Source organism: Rutidosis leptorrhynchoides, chromosome 5 (assembly GCF_046630445.1).
Source record: "Rutidosis leptorrhynchoides isolate AG116_Rl617_1_P2 chromosome 5, CSIRO_AGI_Rlap_v1, whole genome shotgun sequence".
Classification (NCBI taxonomy): Eukaryota; Viridiplantae; Streptophyta; class Magnoliopsida; order Asterales; family Asteraceae; genus Rutidosis; species Rutidosis leptorrhynchoides.
In genome coordinates this window covers 127,226,645-127,253,570 of record NC_092337.1, presented here as the reverse complement: position 1 = coordinate 127,253,570, position 26,926 = coordinate 127,226,645, and the positions used below count along the sequence as shown (strand labels likewise).

The 26,926-nt window shown below is 34.6% G+C and overlaps 1 protein-coding gene across 1 annotated transcript; it reads right to left on the bottom strand.

Annotated features, from left to right (window-relative positions):
* Window positions 1-23,733: 23,733 nt before the first annotated feature.
* Window positions 23,734-24,979, bottom strand: LOC139846603 (transcription factor MYB44-like). Its single transcript, XM_071836077.1, has one exon. The coding sequence runs from the start codon at window positions 24,879-24,881 to the stop codon at window positions 23,808-23,810; it is 1,074 nt and encodes a 357-aa protein (XP_071692178.1). The 5' UTR covers window positions 24,882-24,979; the 3' UTR covers window positions 23,734-23,807.
* Window positions 24,980-26,926: the final 1,947 nt, after the last annotated feature.

Sequence of the window (26,926 nt, the reverse complement as noted above, 5' to 3'; positions counted from 1 at the left end):
GTTAACCCATTATTTATTATAACAAATGAGATGTTAAATTGTTATATTATCATGATATTATGATATATAATATATCTTAGTATGATATATATACAGTTAAATGTCGTTACAACGATAATCGTTACATATATGTCTCGTTTCGAAATCATTAAGTTAGTAGTCTTATTTTTACATATGTATTTCATTGTTAATACACTTAATAATATATTTACTTATAATTTAACATAATTAACCAAGAGTATCAATATCTTAATATGATTCATATGTACCTAGTAAGACGTTGTTATAACGATAATCGTTATATATATCGTTTTCGAGTTTCTTAAATTAATAGTCTCATTTTTATGTATATAACTCATTGTTAAAATACCTAATGAGATACATACTTATAATAAAATCATGTTAACTATATATATAACCATATATATGTCATCGTATAGTTTTTACAAGTTTTAACGTTCGTGAATCACCGGTCAACTTGGGTGGTCAATTGTCTATATGAAACCTATTTCAATTAATCAAGTCTTAACAAGTTTGATTGCTTAACATGTTGGAAACACTTAATCATGTAAATAACAATTTCATTTAATATATATATAAATAAACATGGAAAAGTTTAGGTCACTACATCATATTCTTATCGAACTTCAAGATCTGTCACGAGCCGAAACAGCGCATTTTCTCTCTTTCAGAAGATCTTCAAGAGAAGTACCGGATCTGCTACCACTTTTGGTCCGACATTTTCTCAGGATTTATCCACCAAGACTAACATTCCCTCGAGAAGACCAAGATCACAACTACCAGAGGGCAATGTATGCTTTTTAGGCATCATTACGGTCGAGCCAACGACCTTAAACAAAAGCGTTTCTCGGGAGGTTACCCGTACAATAAAATAGAGTAGAAGAATAAAGGATAACAAGTGAGCCGATAAATAAAGAACGTAACTTCCAAGATTGCAAGCCAGCCAGTTTCTTCACATGCAACCACATCTGCTAGGGGTACTCCTTTCTTCCCGTTACTAGCTCAAATTTTAAATTATGCCGCATCCTAGCTTATCACTAAGTGTTCGATTCCAACCCAAATAAACACTAGACAAATATTCCCAAATCTTCAACCAAAACTCCTAAGTGTGATACACTAGGAACATTGAGGACAATGTTCGTCTAAGTATGGGATGTTGGTATAAACTTTTTATGCTATATTAAAATAACCCGTTACAAAGATTCTAAGTTTTTAAGACAAATTGCAAAATTTTTAACAAGAGAAGCCTTTCCGAAAAAGTATTTTTGAAAACCTGAAATGTTTGTAAATAAAATAAAGGCTTAAGTAAGGTAGAAATCTTGTTGGGATGAACCAAATCTCTAATAGTGCATTGCATGACTAGGCATTATCAACCTAAATTGATTATGGTGAGACACCCAAATAAGACCAGCATTCATCTTTAATGCTTCGCAATTTTCCGTTGAGAGTGCCGATGTCTGTGCTCAGAATCAGAACTTGCTCTAGATCTACATTTTCAAGTAACGAAATGTTATTCGGTTGTGATCAGAAGAGCTAGCCATTTGTCAAAATAAGCCTTTCACACCTCCACTACTTCTACCATACCAACTCATCCACGTCATCTTTACTATCACTCAAAAAACCAGAAAAAGAGATTCTTTCCGAAAACCCGATGTTATAAACCTCTCAAGTATCATGGCAATGGTCTTGAAATAGTTTACCGACAAAAAGTTTCTCGAGAGTAAATCCCCCAAAAAAATAACTTGTAAAGAGAAATGCTGAAGAAGAACTTGACCACGAATGCTTATCACTGCAAAAAGGAAGAATAATTCAAAAGTGCTTCTCGAAAATATCAGCACTCCTATCTATCTTAAATTTTTCGAAATTCCAAGTGAACAGTCTTTAAAAGACTATATTACCTTTTTCTCACCCCTTTAAAATAACTTCACCACCACTCCAAAATTCCTTTCCATCATTGACAAATGACCTAGAAGCTATGGTTACTACCGTTTTCACATTAGTAGCAAGGATTTAAGTCTTTATCTAGCCTATGACAATGGGTGCAACATGACTGGCTATGAGTGAATTCATTCTTAGATCTATAGGGAACCCTAAACACTTGAGTGATTTGAGTGACCGGTGAAGGCTAGCCTAAGTCATGTAACCTCCTTGCATGCTTGCAGAGATAATTTCAACCCTAACATAGATGACTCACCTTATCTTTTGCTCTTATAATAAAAAGCAAACCACTTAGACTATTAGAAAAGAAACTCCAAAAAGATTTCTTAAAGTAAAAATGAGAAGTTTGCTCCAGGACAAGCAAAGTCTAAGTGTGAGATATTTGATGTCGGCTAAAAAGTCACGTTTTCACCTCGGTATTAAGGCCCAAAAACAATAAAGTTCCAAACTTTATTGGTAAAATACCCGCTTCGTCGGCTAAAATTGAAGAACAAGTGATTATGAAGACGGTGCAAAAAGAATCAAGAGAATCGGAGCTAAAACGAAGATTCTAGAGCGAAAACGGTGAAAGACAAGAAATCAAGTTACGATCCAGCAAATCAGCAAGCTAAACGGCTTGCCAATCAGGCTGCCAAACAGCTTGCCACTATGGCAAACGGTCTGCACACGGGTCAAGTAAACGGGCACAACAAACGGGCAAGGCTGGCAAACAGGCCCTGCAAACGGCTTGCCAAACGACTTGCCAAACGGCTTGCTAAACGGCCTGCCAGCCATTTGCAGGCAAATTTCAAGTCTATTTAAAGGGTCTTTGTCATCCATTTTTACACACACTTCAATTCACTTCCTTCTCTCTCTTTCTTCAAAATAAGTCATACTTTCAAGGTCTTCAACTCCGTGCGGGAAACCTAGTACCCGGAGAAGAACGTCGAAGATTGTATTAGGAATGGTATGGATTTTGAAGTTTTCACTTTTGTATTCGGAACTCGTTTAATCTACTGGTACTTATAATGTTTTCCATTATTATGCTTTATGATATTGTTGCCATGATTAGTGAGTAGTTATCTTTAGTGTATGTTGTGATGTAGTCAGTTATAATGCCGAAATAATATTATGGCTTGTGTATGTTGTCGAGATGCTTCCCGATTATGCTTTAAACTCAATCGATTTTCCAACTAATAGAGCGTAGTTATCGACTCTGTTATTGGGAAGTCGCGAACCCCGATTCAGAGTACACTATCTGTGTCACCCCTTGATAAGAGAAGTTTATCGGTAAAACAAACCCAACCCGTATTAATAACGGCCCATAAAAAAAATTTCTTTATAATACATTAATATCATTAACATTTAGGTCTCAATTATGTTTCCAAGACATCTTCAATACAATAGTAAGTTTAATAACTTTAAAACATTTAACACAAGTTTAAATATCCAAACGGACATACAAAACCGAGCATGGTTATTGGGGATACGCTACCCAATCCTAATCAAATCCAAAAGCGCGATCTCCTAAGCAACCTAGCTAAGATCTCTAATCCCCACGCTTACCCGAGCCGCCATCACGCAAACCTATAAAAATATCAACAACGAGAGGGTAAGCTAATGCTTAGTGAGTGAGAATATACTACATACATATATATGCATAAAATGGACACGCCACACAAATATCAAATAACACATACCAGAGCATCCAAGCATATAACAAGCTAATCTAAGCATATCGTACAATTGCGATACCACTAGCTACAACATCAATGTAAGTTCACTCACAATGATACGAACAACACTACCAAGCTACACCTGGAGGGCTAGCTACAACACAATAATATCAATAACATAAGGTAATATAATACCCAACGAACCTACAACCCAAGGTTAACCACTTAACCTTAAACATACGAAAGTTGGCCGGACAAACCGAGTCATCATGAACCCGCTCTAACCGAGATTCACAACCTTAACGAGAAGATGACCGAGCAAACCGAGTCATCATGAATCCGCACTAACCGAGATTCATTACCTCTATAATAAGATGACGGAACAAACCGAGTCATCATGAATCCGCCCTAACCGAGATCCACTACCTCTATAATAAGATGACCGAACAACTGAGTCATCATGAATCCGCCCTAACCGAGATCCACTACCTCTATAATAAGATGACCGAACAACGGAGTCATCATGAATCCGTATACTCCAAAGATTCACTATCCCAAGGGTGGTGACCCAAAATGCATAAGCGTACACAAAGACTCAAAACTCCAAGAGTCCATCATCCACCTATATGTGAAGTGATCTCTATGAACGAGAACCGCTTCACCCGACCCGCACCCATCCTACACATACATATGCACATATGATATTATCACTCACCTTGAAGTCTTGATGGATGCCAAACCAAAATCCGCAAACGCCAATGGAACGTACCTATTCCATTATCACATAACAAATAACACAATTAGGGTGGATTACAAATCAACCCATTTCGACAACTAGTGCAATTTTGACCCAATTGCACTTCCAAGCTCAAACCGCACCCAAACTAACCAATAATCACTAACACAAATGAGAATGGTCCTAATACACCAATTAAACCAAAGCATAGCTGTTAAACACCAATATTGCCCAATATGACACCTTAACCCTAATTTTGACCCATTTCAAAATTAGTCAACCCAAATACACCCAAAGTGGTTCCAACACTTCTATAATCACTAACACTAGTGATTACACAATACTTACAAGCCTTAAATATGGTTAAATCATTAATCAACCCAAAACCCGCCAAGTATCAACAATAACAACTTTCCATAAACCCTCTTCATCATCTAAATGGGTTTTACAACTAACAATCTCAAAACCCTAACATTGAATCTTAAATCAAACAATGAAACTCGGAGTTAGAACTTACCAATACTGCCAAAGTGATGCCGTTGACGAGTGGAACAACTTTAACACTTGAGGTTTGACCCGAAACACTCTTCTTCTTCTCCAAATGGAGCTTTCTCTCACTAAATTGAGTTTCTCACTCTAGGGTTTGATGAAGGAAGTGTTTGATGTGTAAAATGAGAATAAGATGAGCCTTGAAGCAGTCTTATGGCTCTAGAACCGGCCATAAGTGAATTTACCAAAACACCCTCAAAAGAATCCATTAAAATGGGTTAAAATGTCATTATAGCGACATTTGTCGCGTTTCGCGACACTTCGTCGCGTTTCGCGACACCAGGACGCGATAAACAATACTGAAACGCGACAAAAGGGGCAGAAATCAAGTATCAGAAGTTGTCGCGTTTCAACCATGTTTGTCACGGAACGCGACACACCAGAACGCGACAAACTACACTCAAACTCGACAGTTTACCTGATGTACTCCAATTTCACTTTTAAAACATCCCAAAGTCAAACGTGATCAATGCATTACATCCAAACTATTAAATAATCATTCTTGGACTTCAAATGATGCCCCGAGCGTCATGTTTAGAAAAACGAGGTGTTACAACTCTCCCCCACTTAAATTCGATCACGTCCTCGTGATCCTTGTCACTTAACCAATCCGAACCTACACGCTATGGTTCTCAACAAACGTTACAATCCGACTTCCACCACATTACACATTAACCCGAAGATTAATCCATTAACTAAATGCACACTTGCACGCATTCTGAAGCGCGCAATGCACACAACATCCGAAGTCTATAACGATCACTTAGAATACGCGGAATCACCATGTATTCTTCTAACTCCTATAGGCAATTCTTCTCAAAGAGTCACCTTTAACCACTAAATCGTCATCCGTGATTTATCAAATTCCACGGATCCGAGCACTAACACTTGCTCAATTCTCATATCCGAGATATCAACCCTAGCGTACCCATACCAAGTACATCACCAGTAACAACCACATACCAATATGAAGTCAACACTCAACGTGAATGATGACCAAACAAAAGCGAATCCTTACGGATAACACTTATCACTTATCATCCTTTGTAGTGCGCAACATGACCAATACGCAACTATCACAAAATCGTAAGAAAAATACGACTATTGCATCACATTTCACACCAAAATGGCCGAAACAACCCGAGCCTAACATATATGGAGGATGGTCGAAACAACCCATACCTTAATGAATTCGCAACAACCCGAAACTCACCAACCCAATCCATATTCTTACAACAAAATGACCGCACAACCCAAGTCATTGTGAATACGCGCAAACCGATATTCACTATCTCCACCACATAGTATAACCAAGGATGGCCGTGCAAACCGAGCCCTAGTGAATCCGAACAACCCGACATTCACTACCTCAAACTATGAATCCAACCAAAAAGGACAACAGTACTACCCGAAATATTGTGAATACGAACAACCCGATATTCACGTCCCAAATCTCAACACATGAATGGTACTCCCATTCCGATAACGTTATACCATACCGATATAACACTACTCCCAAGGTGAAATTAGTGGACCGAGTCAACGGCCATTACCCACCAATCATATACGCTCTTTTAGCCTCAAACAACAAGTAGTGCAACATCGCGCACTGCTACACTATAGTGAATCCTAACGGAATACACTAACCATTCTCCACATTACCACCTCGGTGATAATTTAAATCCAAAACCATAAGTACAATTTAGTCCAATTCGTACCTTTACCACAATCGACCAACGTAGGTCTCAACGCTAGCTCCGAATCCATACGAGCTCCGTCCAATAACAATACACTAGAACATCTTCATGCGAGAGTTCAAATTCCCCCACTTAGAACTCCGTTCCTTAACCACATCATCAAGATAGGAGTATCCCGCGGAACCACCATCCACTCATTGTTGGCTTAGTCAACGTCTAGTCCGTCTCCGTCTCACCGAGACTCATACAACCATCATGCTAAAGAAAACAAGATCCAACCATCTTGCATCCCATGGTACACACATCACAATACCTTGCTCTATCCTTGAGCATACGAAGGATTTTAACCTTTCCTTAAACACTTCGAACGAAGAGTTTACCACGACTTTACACAACCCTTACTCTTGCAATAATCCAATTGCTATAGCTTGTAAAATTTCCACCTAGTCACTCATGTACCTAAGGATTTCTCTCCGGTACCCTAAGTACAATGTAACCGCAACACCATCGGAGTCGAACACCACGCTAGTAGGTATGAAAAAGGTACCTAACATCGCATCACGTAGACTCCATTACCTATATACATCGAGATACAACACCCGTTCTAAAAAGTTCTATCCAACCGTCGAACCTCATGGTTCATCGACTTCAACACGAGAGCGAACACGCTCTAACGTCCGAACACCAAAGCCCATGCCCATGGCTGGGTAGAAACATTTCCCAACACTAAGGAATGCTTGGTTACGCCAAGCCTTATGCCCTTCGCCCATCAATCAACACGTCACCATAGGGTACTTCCATTAGGAACGTCACCCATAACAATAACATGCACAACAAATGCATTTAACAAACCCGAACTCAACGGCACATAATAAGTATTCAAAGGACATATTTATTAAAACGATACGTACCTTAATGTCTCCTTGCGGCATTCACCGCCGCCAACTCGGGACAATCCGGCTTGCGATGTCCCTCCTTATGACAATAGTAGCACATCCCGTCATCACTTCTCGGCATTGTGCACTCCCATAACTTGGGGCCCCTAACACCATAATTGAAACATCTAGGTGCACTAGAATCCATTGTGCCTTTACCCCCATTACCCATACTCGCACTTGCACCCTTATTTTTCTTGTTCGAAAACATCGTAGTTTCGGACTTTCGCTTACTATCACCGGAAACACTTGCCTTTGAGACAAACGCTTCAAAACCCTTCGCCATGTCAAACAACTCGTCAAAAGTTCTCACCGAGTTCCTACTAATTTTCTCTTAGTAGCGGTCGTCCAAGGTTCGGTAAAAGTCTTCTTTCAACATGTGATCATTCCCGACATACTCTGGGAAAAATTGGGTCTTCGATAAGAAAACGGATTTGAGAGCGTTCAAATCCATTGACCCTTGCCTCAAAGTACGCAACTCATCCTTAATCTTAGAAAGATCGGTCGAAGTTCGATACTCCTTGAAAAATTCCGGCTTAAACTCGTCCCATGTGAACTCCGTGCATTGTTCCTCACCATATAGTTGGATTTTCGCATCCCACCACAACTTGGCGTCACCCCTTAACATACTACTACCATAACTTGTCTTCTTATCGAGAGGGCACTCACTAGTACGAAAAGCCCCCTCCATATCGGAGATCCATCGAGCACTCTTTAGTGGGTCTCATGCGCCATCAAAAGTAGGAGGTTGAGCATCCTTGAAATTCTTGTAGTAAAAGTCTCGCCTTCTCACATTATCCTCATGAAGAACAATCTTCACTTGTTCTTTGACTAGATCGACTACTTCCTCGTTAATCCAATCTAGGAACATCTTCCTAATGTCCTCTAGAAATTCCGCTTTTTGACGTTTAAAGATGGCCTCAACCTTAGCCGTGAACTTGGAGTCCTCGCCTTGATCATCGTTAACTTGTTTGTTCCTTGTCGTCATTCTAAGAAATGAACTTTGTTAGGAACGCAACACGAATAAATTACATACACCGTCATGAACAATATTCACAATCATATAAATATGCCACCGCTCGTACATCCCATCTAGTTCAATACTTGTTGTACATCACTTGCATGACTTGGCTTGCAACCGTAATAATGGTTGCGAATTATTATTACGCTCACACGCCATGCCGAGCTCATGAATACAACAACCATCTCGCTAGATGTTCAACACAAATCAACATGATTAGTAACAACATAGTCAATACATAACTAAAACCCGAACTGACCCGTAATCCTATAAATCCTGCATAATAGCACACATGAAAGTCTAAGTCTATGCGCCTATCTCAAGTCACCTAAATCCCTTAGACCATGCTCTGATACCACTTGAAACAACCCCAACCCGTATTAATAACGGCCCATAAAAAATTTTCTTTATAATACATTAATATCATTAACATTTAGGTCCCAATTATGTTTCCAAGACATCTTCAATACAATAGTAAGTTTAATAACTTTAAAACATTTAACACAAGTTTAAATATCCAAACGGGCATACAAAACCGAGCATGGTAATTGGGGATACGCTACCCAATCCTAATCAAATCCAAAAGCGAGAACTCCTAAGCAACCTAGCCAAGATCTCTAATCCACACGCTTACCCGAGCCGCCATCACGCGAACCTATAAAAATATCAACAACGAGAGGGTAAGCTAACGCTTAGTGAGTGAGAATATACTACATACATATATATGCATAAGATAGACACGCCATACAAATATCCAATAACATATATCGGAGCATCCAGGCATATAGCAAGCTAATCTAAGCATACCGTACAATTGCGATACCACTAGCTACAACATCAATGTAAGTTCACTCACAACGATATGAACAACACTACCAAGCTACACCCAGAGGGCTAGCTACAACACAACAATATCAATAACATAAGGTGAAAGGACCCGTTTATACTGATTATAAACGATTCACAATAGTTGATTTCATTGCGAGGTATTTGACCTCTATATGATACATTTTACAAACATTGCATTCGTTTTTAAAAGTCAAACTTTCTTTACATCGAAAGTTGACGGTATGCATACCATTTCATAATACATCCAACTATAATTGACTTAATAATAATCTAGATGAACTCAACGACTCGAATGCAACGTCTTTTGATATATGTCAGGAATGACTCCAAGTAATATATCTAAAATGAGCAAATGCATAGCGGAATATTTTTTTCATACCTGAGAATAAACATGCTTTCAAGTGTCAACTAAAAGGTTGGTGAGTTCATTAGTTTAACATAATCAATCATTTCCATAATTTTAATAGACCACAAGATTTCCTTTATTCAATAATCATACACTCGCAAGTGTTTAAAAAAAATCATTCATATGGATTGAACACCTGGTAACCGACATTAACATCATGCATATAGAATATCCCCAAAATAGAAATCCATCTGTATAATATAAACTCAAAATACTAAAGCATACCATTTTCCAGTATGGGGGTGTTAGTGCCCGTAGATCTACCTTTAGGATTCGCTACAATTAGGGAGTCTGTTCCCTAATTCTTAGGCTACCAAGCTAAAAGGGGTGATATTCGATTTGATAATCCAACCATAAAATGTTGTTTCGATTACTTGTGTCTATTTCGTAAAACATTTATAAAAGCAGCGCATGTATTCTCAGCCCAAAATATATACTGCAAAAGCATTTAAAAAGGAAGCAAATGAAACTCACCAACCTTTTGGTTGACACTTGAAAGCATGTTTATTCTCAGGTATGAAAGAAATCTTCCGCTGTGCATTTGCTCATTTTAGAGATATTACTTGGAGTCATTCATGACATATTTCAAAAGACGTTGCATTCGAGTCGTTGACTTCATCAAGATTATTATTAAATCAATTATAGTTGGATGTATTATAAAATGGTATGCATGCCGTCAAGTTTCGATGTAAAGAAAGTTTGTCTTTTAAAAACGAATGCAATGTTTGTAAAATGTATCATATAGAGGTCAAATACCTCGCAATGAAATCAACTCTTGTGAATCTTTTATAATCGGTATGAACGGGTCCTTTCAGTTGGTATCAGAGCGGTGGTCTTAGTGAACCAGGTCTTGCATTAGTGTGTCTAACTGATAGTTGTTTAGATGCATTAGTGGGTCTGGACTTCGACCGTGTCTGCATGTCAAAAGTTTTGCTTATCATTTTGTGTTAAAAATTACTTGCTTATCATCCTTAAAGTCTAGACACATCTTACTGCCTCTATTGCATAAATAGTGTATAGATAAAATCGTATCTTAGCGTATCTGTTACTGTTACCTTTGCCTGAGAGCTTTCGAAATTTTCTCCGTAATCTGCGAAATCTTTATGCTATATATAAGTATTCTATGTAATTGGAATACCATCCGATAGCCGAAAATCATTTCATACCACAAAAAAAATTTACTCAATCGTACAAAATGGAACTCGCCACTAGTTCAAGTTCTTCGAAATCCGACAGCTATTCCGACATAGATGTTCACCTAAACTCCGAAACCAGCATCACCGAAATGAATCAACCAATCAGCCATCATCAATTCTGGATAAATTGGGGATGATTTTGTAGTTGACTTAATCAATGGAGACGAGAAGAAGGCGATACTTTCCATTAACCAAATTTCCCTCTTGGCGATGAACCTGAAGCACTCACCGGCGAACCAAATCGAAACACCATTTTCACCCTCATTACCCGAATATCTCATCATGATTATATATTATCTTAAATTCAAAACCTTATTCATTCGCTTGTTCCAACCGCGAATCATCCTGGAGTAATCAAAGAAGTCAACGAGCCTTACGCCTAAGTAATGATTTTAGAGAATATGGTGCAAAATTTACCAACTTCAGCAACATCACTGGCACCAACAGTACCATCAATAACAGCACCAGTACCATCAACAATCCATGCCTCAACATCTCATTCAGTACCTCGAGTATAATCATCATTCTACGAATCGTTCTATATCAATTATCTTCGTTCTTCATGGCGATTATGTAATCTCTAAAGTCTTAGAGATTATGTATTCTATATATATGTTCTACATCGATTATCTTTGTTTTACATAATCGTTCTATATCATTTATCTTCACTGAACATGGCGATTGTGTAATCTCTAAAGTCTTAGAGATTATTTATTCTAGCTCAAACCGAAAATCAAATGAGATTAATATCATAATTGACTCATTAAATCCATGATTACATCTGAAGAAAATATATATGTAAGTATATTTTCATAAAGATTATATTTAAAAATTCTTTTGTACAAACTATTAATGGTGAAAATATTTTAGCGGGTAGGTAATACCCGAGGAATATTTTGATTTCACATTAATAAGTTACACTGTACATTCTTCCAATCTGATTCAACAGTCATCTACTATCCTACTTACATCCACAGATATACGTATCCGTTCACCACAGAATAATCATTTTCATTCAATTTCATATTTAGATTTTGACCTATCAGAATCTAACAAGTGGCATAATGAAGAAAACATTTGACGAAATAAAATTTGTTAGAAACAAACAAATTAACTATGAGAAATTTTGTTAAGAATTCACGCTAACAAAATCCTAGCTAACTGTTCCTAGCTAACTGTTAATTCCTTATTACATTTATTTATCGCAATTTATTTATCGCAATTTTAATTTTCGCAATTTTAATTATCGTCATTTAATTTCTGTTATTTATTTTATGCACTTTATTTATCGTCATTTAAATAATGTTATTTACGCATTTTAAATATCGGGACACGTATATAATGTTTTGACATATCATATCGACGTCATCTATATATATTATTTGGAATAACCATAGACACTCTATATGCGGTAATGTTCGAGTTAGCTATACAGGGTTGAGGTTGTTTCTCAAATAATATATATACTTTGAGTTGTGATCGAGTCTGAGACATGTATACAATGGGTCACAATACTTATTAATTAGTTCGAATATTATATATGAATTATTGAATTATTAACTGTGGACTACTAACTGTGGACTACCAACATTGGACAATTAAAATGAATTAAAATATTGATTATAACATATGAAACTAAACATCTCTTTAAGTTTGCACTTGATTTCATCTTAAACCTCATTTGTATCTTGACGATTACAATCTGCGTTCAAACCTTTCATGATTCTTGAAAACACCTCAATCGAGAGGATGAACCAAACTCACTTCATCTACGGAAGAAAAGATTGATGCACATAGTTATGCACCTGAAAACACTCGGAACCTGAGTAAACTTTTAACATGTATCTGTGCTAGCTCCTTTGGCATTGTTATTAACGAAAATAACATTGCAATTCTTTTTCAAATTAGCCAATCTTGTCACACCTCCAGCAAAATCAATTTCGACTTTTCATTCGGATTTTCCTTTTTATGACCTTGATATATACGTTTGCCTTTTTCATCATCGTTACCGGAGAACAGTTTATATCCCATCACATTAGTAGTAAACTTACCAGCAAATTCATTATTCATTGACTTAAGTCTCTCCTAAGAACCATTATATTTGTTCATTAAAATCTTATCCTATACTCATCCACATTTTGTAACGAGAATTGTCATACCAGTTACCGGGAACCAGCAATCAGTATTTTGAATCTCGCGGCGTTTCTACATCAACATTTATATGCATACATACAACACTTATCTCTTGGAATTATGATCTTCCATTCTGAAATTCTGAAAAGTACCCAATCTACGAATCAATACTCGGAATGTTGAAAAGGCTGAATGAAGCAGTAAAAAACAAAAACTGTAAACGACCCTAACAGTCAAAAGTTTGATGATAAAGAATAGTATGTTGTCAAAGCTGAGAAAATTTGGTACTGAAAAATGAATTGAGCAAACCATGAAGGAGGCTGTGGATAAATCACAACGACTAAATCTGCCTTCAAAGAATCCAAACAATTAAGTATCTGTTGAAGTAATTAACGAATACCTTGCTCCTGACTCTAACCTTTTACGAACAAATCTTCATCATCATCCATCGATATTAGAAATTCTAAGATATCATCGTATCTTTCATTATAAATATCCTCGATATTTCTGAAGATATTTTCATAACTATTCTTATCTGAAATCATTTATCTTTTCGCTATATCAGTGTTACATCAGAAAGGAAACTGTTTAGTTTCTAAATTCTGAAAAATTCGAATTTAAAATATGAATGTTTTTGAAGTAGTGTTGGGAACTGATGCATGAGTTAGTATAATATAATGACACTTGATCAACGTGATTATATTACAGTAAGTCATGTTGAGTTTCTAATGAAACGTGATGATTCACAGGCTATAACGTCATCATGTGCCATGCTACACGACTCTTACATTCTACTAAATCTCTAAACAAAATCAAGAATATATTTTCTTGATAATTCTATCTTTTCCAGTGACTTCTGATAATTTGGTAAATGTTTCGAAAATATAAATTAAAGTATAAAGGATGAGAGTTGTGGAAATAATGGGACGGAAGAAGTTCATTTATAGTGAAATATCCGACATAGCAATCGAAACAGATTATTGCATTTAATCAAAGAAGATCCTAATTTTCTTAATTACCGAAGAACCAAATCTTTTTAAGAAGATTTTCTCCAAATCCCTTGAACTCTAGAAATCAATACTATCTACATCAAAAGAAATGACGAACTACATTTACTCATTTCACTCTTTTATGATAGCTTCACTCGTACTCTTCACAAAATCAAATTATTTTGTCTATATTACTCGATGATGATAAAACCCTAATTTTCAGCTCGTAGGCGTCATGAAAACATACTTATTGTCAGCCATGACCATACCAATCAAATTTCGGGACGAAATTTCTTTAACGGGTAGGTACTGTGACGACCCGGAAATTTCCGAACAAATTTAAACTTAATCTTTATATATTCCGACACGATAAGCAAAGTTTGTAATGTTGAATCTCAAAAATTTTAAACTATGTTCATATATTCATTTAACCTCGACCAAACTCCGACAATTCATGAACCATTACATAAATGAATATGATGGTATATATATATGTATATGTATATATATTATAACTTGAGACAAACTATTAAATGTATAATACTTTACATGAACGTATTTGTTTCAATATGTTTATCGATAGAATTAGAAAAAAATATCAAATGATTGAATTATCAGATACATTGTGATATAATTATAGGTCTCTGTTGTGAGGTCCACTATGATTTAAGAAATCTGTTTCTTTTAACAACATTCGGAAAATGGTAATGAAATCTACGAATAAGAACAAAAGTGTCAATTGACAGGAACTAGACAAATGATAATGGAGATTCCTGCTTAATTTTCTAAACATGTTTTACAATGATTTCCTCGTGACTATCGATAAGTTAATTATTTAACTTTCATATATGTAAAAGTGAAATCATGCAAAGTAAATAAATTCGATAATGGTTGTCGACAAGATAAACTCATTTGACATGATACATTAAGATGACTTCATACGTTCAACTATTCATTGGACTTAACCCTACTAGTCATGAATAAATGGAAACTTTAAAACATGAAACCCGTGATACTTTATATGTGATTTTACTTTCGTAAATAAAAATGTTCTATGATGTAACAATACTTATTAAAACCTTTTAATAAAATGATTTTTTTAAAATAAATTGTTATATTAATATTACTATCATTACTTTCATTAATTAATGCTAATATTAATATTAATAATTGTATTATTAATAATTATTATTCTAATATATATATATATATATATATATATATATATATATATATATATATATATATATATATATATATATATATATATATATATATATATATATATATATATATATATATATATATATATATATATATGAACTTTGATATGTATAAACTGTTATATTATTATTATTATTACTAGCAATATCAATATTATCATTAATAATATTAATATTATTATAGCTAATATTATTATTATTAGTATCATTAATAATATCATTGGTATCATTTTTATTACTATTATCATTATTAATAATTATTGTTAAACTTATTAAAATCATTATTCTGATTGTTATTGATATCATTATATTATTATTATTACTACTCTTATTTGTATAATTATTAATATTAATATTATTATTAACATTATTATTAACATTATTAATAAAAATTATTATTATCAATGTTATTAATACTATTATCATTATTATTATAATTATTAATAATAATATTATTACTAATATGATTATATTTATAAATTATAAATAGAAATATAATTTCATATATATATATATATATATATATATATATATATATATATATATATATATATATATATATATATATATATATATATATACGCGTTAATCATTGAAATCAATATATGTTATTTATTTTTTTCCTGTCTTTCTGTTCGTCTGTGACACCATGTCGATTCACACACCTCTTTTGTAAATCAAACAACTAATTGATAACGAACCCTTCAATGATACATCACCATATTCAATTACAATCGCCTTCAACTTTCATAAAATAAAGAATTTAAAACATAAAAATGATGAAAGCAAGCTTCGACGTCGCTGTATTGGTGTATTTAAATCAATAGCTCAATTTCGGGACAATTAACAAAATCTATAAACGCCATTGTGTTAGGAATCACCCATTTGAACTATCTGTAAGTTTTCAATCTTTAATTTCTCCAATTGATGATGAATTTTCGAGTCAAACTTTTTAAAATAAAAGTCAACAGTTTGTTCTTCGATTAAATTCGAGATTTCTGTTATAATTCAAGTTTAATTTGTGATTTCAACAGGTTATAAGAAGGATTTGGCATCTAATTCATGTTGTAATTCAAGCCTAATTATTCCCAAATTTAAAAATCAAGCTTTGAGTTCATATGGGTGTTCGTTGTGTCTGCTGCTGTTTCTTCAGTTTAAATATGTTATAAAATCGAACTCAATCACACTGTGGTTGTTGTTGTTTCATATTAAATCCTAAAACCAAATAAATGTTTTGTTAATAGTTTGGTTGATCTCTGGTCGATGGATTGTTCAGGAAGAAGAAGTAAGAAAGTAGAACAGAAATAAAATGGATTATATAAAATTCGATACCAGTTAATTTCAGAAAGACAGAAACATATGAGTGGTTAGAGGAGTGTTCGGGTTAGCGGGAGGTCGCGAGTTCGAGCCCGAGCATGGGCTGTTTTCTTTTTTTTTTTTGGACTTCATCCTATAATGTAGTCTTCATTTATTTATTTATTATTACTATTATTATTATTATTAATTATTATTATTATTATTATTATTATTATTATTATTATTATTATTATTATTATTATTATTATTATTATTATTATTATTATTAATATGATTATTATTGTTATGATTATTATTGTTATTGTTATTAATTTTAGTACTAAAATTATTACTGTCATTAACATTATTAATATAAGTATTATTAATATAAGTAGTAATTATCAATTATTATTATTATTAGGTATTAGTAATGTCATAATTGTTATTAGTATTATAATTATTATTATTATTATGAAGATTGTTGTTAGTATTAACAAATAATCATGTATATTGTTATTATTATTGTATCTTTAACAACATCACTGTTACTATTAGTATTATTATTATTGTTACCATAAGTAATATTATTATTACTATCATTATTAATACTTTTACCATTGTTAATATTATTACAACTATATTATTATTACTATCAATATCATTATTGTAAAAACTATTATGATTATGAAAATAAAAGTTTTAAAAATGCTGTAAGATTATAAATATGAAAATTATGAATATGAATATCAATGTTATTATGAAATTTATATGTAAGATTAAAACGGAATATTATTATTATTATTATTATTATTATTATTATTATTATTATTATTATTATTATTATTATTATTATTATTATTATTATTATTATCACTATTATTATTATTGTTATAATTACAAATAAACATATATATAAAAACACATTACCATTATATTAATATTACTAATACTATATTTTGTTATTAATTAAGCTATATTAAAATTTAATAAGATAAGTATTAATTATATACAAAGTATGAATTAAATAAATTAAGTTTATCTATATAACATAATATAACAAGTATATTAATAATAATAATAATAATAATAATAATAATAATAATAATAATAATAATAATAATAATAATAATAATAATAATAATAATATATAAATTCGTCCGATTACAAGTACATGCTTTAATAAATATACAAATGATATAGGTTCGTGAATCCGAGGCTAACCCTGCATTGTTCAGTTTCGTCATATATATTTTTACTACAAAATACAGTATCGTGAGTTTCATTTGCTCCCTTTTTAAATGCTTTTGCAATATATATTTTAGGCTGAGAATACATGCGCTGCTTTTATAAATGTTTTACGAAATAGACACAAGTAATCGAAACTACATTCTATGGTTGGATTATCGAATCGAATATCACCCCTTTTAGCTTGGTAGCCTAAGAATTAGGGAACAGACACCCTAATTGACGCGAATCCTAAAGGTAGATCTACGGGCACTAACACCCCCCATACTAGAAAATTGTATGCTTTAGTACTTCGAGTTCATATTATACAGATGGATTTCTGTTTTGGGGATATTCTATATGCATGATGTTAATGTCAGTTACCAGGTGTTCAATCCATATGAATGATTTTTTTTAAACACTTGCGAGTGTATGATTATTGAATAAAGGAAATCTTGTGGTCTATTAAAATTATGGAAATGATTGATTATGTTAAACTAATGAACTCACCAACCTTTTGGTTGACACTTGAAAGCATGTTTATTCTCAGGTATGAAAGAAATCTTCCGCTGTGCATTTGCTCATTTTAGAGATATTACTTGGAGTCATTCATGACATATTTCAAAAGACGTTGCATTCGAGTCTTTGAGTTCATCAAGATTATTATTAAGTCAATTATAGTTGGATGTATTATGAAATGGTATGCATGCCGTCAACTTTCGATGTAAAGAAAGTTTGTCTTTTAAAAACGAATGCAAATTTTGTCCTAAACAACCTAGACAAGATCTCTAATCCCCACGCTTACCCAAGCCGCCATCACGCAAACCTATAAAAATATCAACAACGAGAGGGTAAGCTAGCGCTTAGTGAGTGAGAATATACTACATACATATATATGCATAAAATGGACACGCCACACAAATATCAAATAACACATACCGGAGCATCTAGGCATATAGCAAGCTAATCTAAGCATATCGTACAATTGCGATACCACGAGCTACAACATCAATGTAAGTTCACTCACAATGATATGAACAACACTACCAAGCTACACCCGGAGGGCTAGCTACAACACAATAATATCAATAACATAAGGTAATATAATACCCAACGAACCTGCAACCCAAGGTTAACCACTTAGCCTTAAACATACGAAATTTGGCCGGACAACCCGAGCCTTAGTGAATTCGCACGACCCGAGATACACTACCTCAACGATAAGATGACCTAACAAACCGAGTCATCATGAACCCGCTCTAACCGAGATTCACAACCTTAACGAGAAGATGACCGAGCAAACCGAGTCATCATGAATCCGCACTAACCGAGATTCATTACCTCTATAATAAGATGACCGAACAAACCGAGTCATCATGAATCCGCCCTAACCGAGATCCACTACCTCTATAATAAGATGACCGAACAACTGAGTCATCATGAATCCGCCCTAACCGAGATCCACTACCTCTATAATAAGATGACCGAACAACTGAGTCATCATGAATCCGTATACTCCAAAGATTCACTATCCCAAGAGTGGTGACCCAAAACGCATAAGCGTACACAAAGACTCAAAACTCCAAGAGTCCATCATCCACCTATATGTGAAGTGATCTCTATAAACGAGAACCGCTTCACCCGACCCGCACCCATCCTACACATACATATGCACATATGATATTATCACTCACCTTGAAGTCTTGATGGATGCCAAACCAAAATCCGCAAACGCCAATGGAATGAACGCCACCTTGCTTGTATTGTTTTCAAACAAATCCAATGTTGGGCCTTCTCAGGTTATCCCATTTTTTGCTTGAATCCGGCCGTCAACTTCTTCAACTGCTGATGCCGCTGACCCCATAACTAGGAGAATCCGGGTTGCTTTAGAGATCCGCTTTGGGGTTAGTCGTCCGGGCGGATCCATTCTGTTTAAACTCATTTGGGGGGCGCGCAAGAGGTAACAAGTCATTTATGGATATTATTAGGGGAGCCCTGGAAATCCAGCCTAGGCCCCTGTTCGATCCACAAGGATCAAGATCAAATGAACGCTTATTCTCTTTCTGTTAAGCTATCACATAACAAATAACACAATTAGGGTGGATTACAAATCAACCCATTTCGACAACTAGTGCAATTTCGACCCAATTGCACTTCAAAGCTCAAACCGCTCCCAAACTAACCAATAATCACTAACACAAATGAGAATGGTCCTAATACATCAATTAAACCAAAGCATAGGTGTTAAACACCAATCTTTCCCAATATGACACCTTAACCCTAATTTTGATCCATTTCAAAATTAGTTAACCCAAATACACCCAAAGTGGTTCCACCACTTCTATAATCACTAATACTAGCGATTACACACTACTTACAAGCCTTAAATATGGTTAAATCATTAATCAACCCAAAACCCGCCAAGTATCAACAATAACAACTTTCCATAAACCCTCTTCATCATCTAAATGGGTTTTACAACTAACAATCTCAAAACCCTAACATTGAATCTTAAATTAAATAATGAAACTCGGAGTTAGAACTTAACAATACCGCCAAAGTGATGCCGTTGACGAGTGGAACAACTTTAACACTTGAGGTTTGACCCGAAACGCTCTTCTTCTTCTCCAAATGGAGCTTTCTCTCACTAAATTGAGTTTCTCACTCTAGGGTTTGATGAAGGAAGTGTTTGATGTGTAAAATGAGGATAAGATGAGCCTTGAATCAGTCTTATGGCTCTAGAATCCTGCCATAAGTGAATTTACCAAAACACCCTCAAAAGATTCCATTAAAATGGGTTAAAAATGTCATTACAGCGACATTTGTCGCGTTTCGCGACACTTCGTCGCGTTTCGCGACACCAGGACGCGATAAACAATACTGAAACGCGACAAAAGAGGCAGAAACCAAGTATCAGAAGTTGTCGCGTTTCAACCATGTTTGTCACGGAACGCGACACACCAGAACGCGACAAACTGCACTCAAACTCGACAGTTTACCTGATGTACTCCAATTTCACTTTTAAAACATCCCAAAGTCAAACGTGGTCAATGCATTACATCCAAAGTATTAAATAATCATTCTTGGACTTCAAATGATGCCCCGAGTGTCATGTTTAGAAAAACGGGGTGTTACAATCGGATACAACGCAAGACTAAGGCACACTGGTTGTAGTAAGTCCACCGAGCTTTGGATTCTGACTGAGGACTTTTTCGTAGTGAAACATCTAACTAGACCCTTAGTACATTGTTGATCCTAGACCATGCTAGTGTAGTCACCAAGCATATAAACTTCGTACGTGCACGCCGAAGCACATCGATTGTTGTAAGCTGTACCTCTGCTAAGTAAGGCCATGGAACCCGGTCAGTGCAGATTAGTACACTTTACCATAACGCGGTCTCAAGCATTGCACCCCGCTTGAGGGATTCTTGGTTAATTAAGAAACTGTTTGTTTGTACACATAAAGGATTAGAACGTTAGGATAACCGAACGTGTTCATGGAAGTCAAACTTGACTTGGCCATGGTGTTCGTTATGGTTGAACTCTTTTTAAGGGCCTAACTATCTTTTAACTCAATCATTAACGAAAGCATCGAAACACATCACGTCTCTCGGATACAGTAAACCCTGTATTCCATTATGCTTAAGAAAGTTTAGACCTTTGTGAAAATTTAATACGTCACCCAACCGAGTCGCTCAATTGGATGAGCCGTCTGAACGTGTATGCCGGTAGTCAGACTGCACGGGCGTCAGGGCTAAAGGACGTTGCTGTCTATTCAGAATCTTCAAGCCTATCGTATTACCTAGTGACATGTCTTATGACAGGGGCGTTTAGGACTAGTGTAATGAATATAAGGCCACTGCCTATTCATGAGCCAACAATCCATAATCCCGGTAAAGTAACTGACAAAATCATAACATGCGCTTGTTTTAACCTTATCTGAATTACAAATTTTATTGCATTTACTTTATATGTCTTATAAACTAGAAAAACTCAAAATTAGGTAAACACTACTCCTCCACCTTAGAATTATCTTAAGCTTTAAATATAGGTGCGATTCTACTGATATCTTAAAATACGACCTTAGGTCATACTTCTCTTACTCATAATAAGGAGTAGTACGATTTAGGTCCCGCTAAATATAAATTTAAAACCATTACCCTCCTGCTGGTGGTTGATTCTAATGCTTTGCGGCCTAACGACACCGCATAAATAAAACCGTCCGTTTCGACCATATCGCCCTTCAAAAACAACCAAACCGCATCTACAACCTATATTAGAAAAAGAACAAACACATAAGCGCTAAGAACGATCCCAAACAAAAGCAATACACAAGCATTCCTAAGAACATAATAAATTGCTAAAAAAAAAAAGAAAACAACAAACTACGGTGGAACCTTTTTCAAATTACCATGGATCATATTCCGTCCTATCTTTTTTCCCTCCGTATTCCCGAACTTAAAAGGACGTTGGAAGAATCGTCTCAAATTAAAATAGCCGCAACCTGCCTCACAATCTTCCCTGTGATGTCAAGTGTTTTCTTTTTGACAAGTGTAATTAAATTAATACTTAATATAACAAATATGAAGTATAAATTTATCATTAATTAATTCAAATACGAAGTATAAATTTTTAAGTAGGTGATTGTCACACATTACTTTTTGATCCATGTAGACTTTTGTCTCAAACTCCTCACAATTATATCCCTAAATTATTGTATGGAGTTGAACTTATATTATTATTCTAACTACAATTAAGAATATAATAGATAATTAGATATACATAAATTAAAAAGTGTACGTTAGAATCACCTCTCAAATTTAATGCATACCCACCAATTTATGCAAATATTCAATTTTATCCTTTAAATGTAATTAAATAGAAAAAAATACAAATAATTAAGCTCCCCCTATTCTCTCGACCCACATCATCCCGTTACCTCTATTTTATCTCCACTTTTTTTAATATGACCAAATTTAGTGTTAAAAATCAATATGACGTCATAAATCTTATTCTCAATCTAGTTCACCATATTTTCAATGTTAGGAAAATTGTCAACCGATGTTCAATCAGGCCGGAAAGTGGTTACGTCACAGGAAGTTGATCGGACATGATCGTGTACGTCAATGTACCTCAATATCTACGACACATTGTCTACAAAATTTCCCATTGATTTCAAAGAAATTGAGGGACTTAAATTAGTCGTGTTCATAACTCATCAACAACTCTCTAACCCATTATTTTTTTATTTTATTTTTTTTTGACGAAAAACAGAAACTTCATAAAACACGATGAGTTTCATCAAAAAAAATGAAGGACATAGATACAAACGGGGACATGAGGCCAAAACAACATTATTGACATGTTTATATTTTGGTGTCTTAACTGACCCACTAGGCCAAACAAAAGAACCAAAATAACCTATTTTTGAAGTTGGGTCAAGGTTGCTAACTTAGTCCACTAAAATAACCAACTAACCTATCTTTTTAAATTGGGTCAAGGTTGCCAATTTAGCCCACTGAGGGGTGTGCTCTGGAATAATAGCATTCACGGATAACTCAAAGGTAAATTAGTTCCGTATTACTGTAATGTAAATTAGTGTGTACCGTTAAATCTGTGAAGATCACACCTCCTTTATTACAGTTATTAGTGGTTATCTGAATGGTTAGTGGTTATCACACGTGTTTAGTTTCTTTTATGATCCACAAATTCAGTTATTACACGTCACGTAAGCACTTTGACTGAAATCTAAATGCTAATCAAGTCCTCAATAATTCAAGCAGTAAAATTTCCAACTCCATTATTTACTGCAAGTCTTCATAGATTTAACATTTACTTGATTTGATTTATATAATATTATAATAATTATAAAAAATAATTAATTAACAGAGAGAAATGTAACAAATATTGAAGATTGTTTCAATTTCCCCTTTCTAACCCTAATCAATCTTACTAATTCCGATTCTTTTAACCACCGGTGCATTCCTAAACCCTTCACCACCGCCATTAACCGCCTGCTTCATACACATTCCACCACCGTCTAACGGTTGTTCAACGCCACTCATATAATTCCTAACCTCTTTCCTAATCATCTCTTGCATCACACTCAAAAACTCCTCACTAAACGGCGTATAAACCTTGTCGTTTTGTTCCATTACCGTTACCGTATCTTTAGATACCCTCAGCTGTTTCATCGCAGTCGATATCGCCATCGGAATTGAATTCTTCAGATCCGCGTGATTGATTAGGTTCATCTCCTGTTGCCGATCGATCGGAATTTGACGTAACGGCATCGCTTGTATCGGTACCGGCGGTAACTGCGGCGGCGGTAACGGTCTCATTACCGGAGACGACACCGGTGACGACGGCATTAGCTTCATCGACACATCAGTCTCGACTCCCGGAGGAGAGAGACTCAACGACGTCGGAGGATCTTCTCGCGGTGGCGACGGCGGAGCAACCACCGCGGCAGGTCTAGCAACTGGACGGAAAACGTGATTTGAAGTGACCGGTGTTATGCTGTTATCGCTGACGTCAGATCCGGAAGGACTGCCTGGATTAAAATAAACCGGAACGGCTGAACCGGCACTAACCGATCTTTTTAAAAACGGTTGTTGAATAGCGAATTCATTAAACTCTTCATTCGTCATGGATGACGATTTACGTTTTAAAGTTGAGTTCCAATGGTTTTTAATAGCGTTATCTGTACGGCCGGATAGTAACCTAGCAATTGTGGCCCATTTGTTACCGAACCTAGCATGAGCACGTAATATAGTTTCATCTTCTTCAGGTGTAAACGCACGGTGTTCAACTTGTGGTGATAGCTGATTACACCAACGTAACCTACACGATTTACCGGATCTACCGGGTATGGATTTACCAATAAGTGACCAGTTTCTAGGGCCGTGTTTTTCAACTAATTGTTGAAGTAACTCATCTTCTTCTGGACTCCATGGACCTTTGATCCGATCCATATCCTTTTTCGGGTTGTTATTACTACCGGCCATAAACATAATAATATTGAATTTATTTATTTTTGGTGGAGGTTATGTGTAGTTATGGTGAAGAAGATGAGAAGGAATTTGAAATGAAACGGAAAAAGGATGAAAGGTTTAGAGGGGATGAATGTTGGTTTATATATGTGAGATTGAAAGGATAGGTATGACCGGTTAAGCCGGTGGAGAAGGTGGGACACCGGCTATGAATGAAACAAGCGGTTGTATTTGGTAGAATTTGGGATACAGCTGGCTAACAGACACGCGTCACATCACACCCAGCACTGATTTACACATACTATTCGTAACCTACGTTTTACTTCTACCAAAGGTTTTATTTCACCCTCTTTAACCGCGCGTGTGGTACTTTTTTTGTCGTCATCTGTAGCGTAAATATCTCGTTATTTAATTTAAAATTTTAATTTTAATTTTAATTTCACTTTTAATTTCAATTTCAAGTTTTGAATGGTGTGTTTGACACGTAAGCTTAGAGTCCAGGAGTTGTGACACTGCACTCGGTGTTAAATCTCAATGTTAAGTTTAACACTGAGATTTAACACTGAAGCTAAAATAAGAAAAATTGTTCAGTGTTAAATCAATTATTATTTTGTTTTTATTGATTATTTAGTTTAATTATTATTTAAAATATAAAAACAAAAACAAATTACACCGTTACTCAGTCGACGGTGGCCAAAAACACAAACATTTAACGCTGGTTTAAAGCCAAAGGGGAGTCGTGGAAGCCGCCGTCCCCGCCTTTAATTTTCTTAAACTCTGAAAAAAGCATCGACTCCGAGTGCTCTTATAGGAACTTATGAAAACTTAAGTTTATTATTTTCAAAAGCTCTGGCTTATAGCCTTATTTGATAGACAAATATTTCAGAGCTTATAAAAAAAATAAACTCTAAAAAAATAAGATAATTGAAATAGCTTATGAAAATAAGCTAGAAAGCTTAAGTAAGTAAAGTTACATTATTAGCCTCTATGTAATTATTTATCATTTATTTGCTATCCTTATATTTAATTTTACATATATATAAGCTTCATCTACTCTATTAAATACTTATAAAACATATACTCTAATTTCTAGCTTATATTGCGTGGAGACTGGAGAGTTGTTATCAAATTATTTATGTGATTTAAATATGTTCATATTATAATTTATATTTATATTTATATTATATTATATTATGTATTATATGTATATTATAATTATAATTATATATTATATATATATTACGGAGTATATAAGACCACCCCCTATGGTTAGTTACTCGCCCATTACCCGCTCATTATCCGTAACTAACCATAGGCAACACTTAGTTACCCGCGTTAGTTGCCCGCTTTCACCATAGATTTAACGAAAGAGTTATAGGAATTGCGGATCCCAGTGCTTTTTATTGTTGGACTTGATGCTTTATTGCTTGTACGTTGTATATTAAGAGGAGTATTGTTTTAGCCATGATAGGGAGTGTTTAGTTATGAGTTAGTTATAGGATATTGGTGTTGATGTGGCGCTGATGTGGAAGGTTAAGAGGATGAATAGTTTAGTTACGATAGGGAGTGGCCTAATAAGATACATTTTAGCGTATAAATTAGGCTCCGACGGTGGATTATATATCTATTTAAGTTCGGGTTGTTGTTAGTTATGCATGGTCATTATCAGATTAGATAAACAATTGATATTTGTAAGATGATTTTATATATCAGTTATTAATTATCGAATATTAAAATAGTGGATTTTAAATTTGTGTTACTGATGTGCGTCTCTGAATTCATTTTTCATTCCTCAATCTTGAACATAATAATCTCTTTCTAAAATATGAAGCGTTTAATAATTCCATAAAAGGGAAATTCTTGTTGATGTAAATTATGTAATACTAAAATCTATTAAGATAAATAATTTTACTGCTTTTTTTCTAATTGTTGGAGTTACAATATTATACTCCCTTTGTCCCATAATAAGTATTATGTTTTAACTTTTCAATATCTTTCTTTCTAAACTTTGATTTTAAATACATTTGTGTGTGTTATATATCATTTAATGAAAATTATATGATTGA

Excerpts from the sequence above, each read along its gene's own strand:
- LOC139846603 (XM_071836077.1), bottom strand. The coding sequence starts at position 24,881 with ATGTTTATGGCCGGTAGTAATAACAACCCGAAAAAGGATATGGATCGG.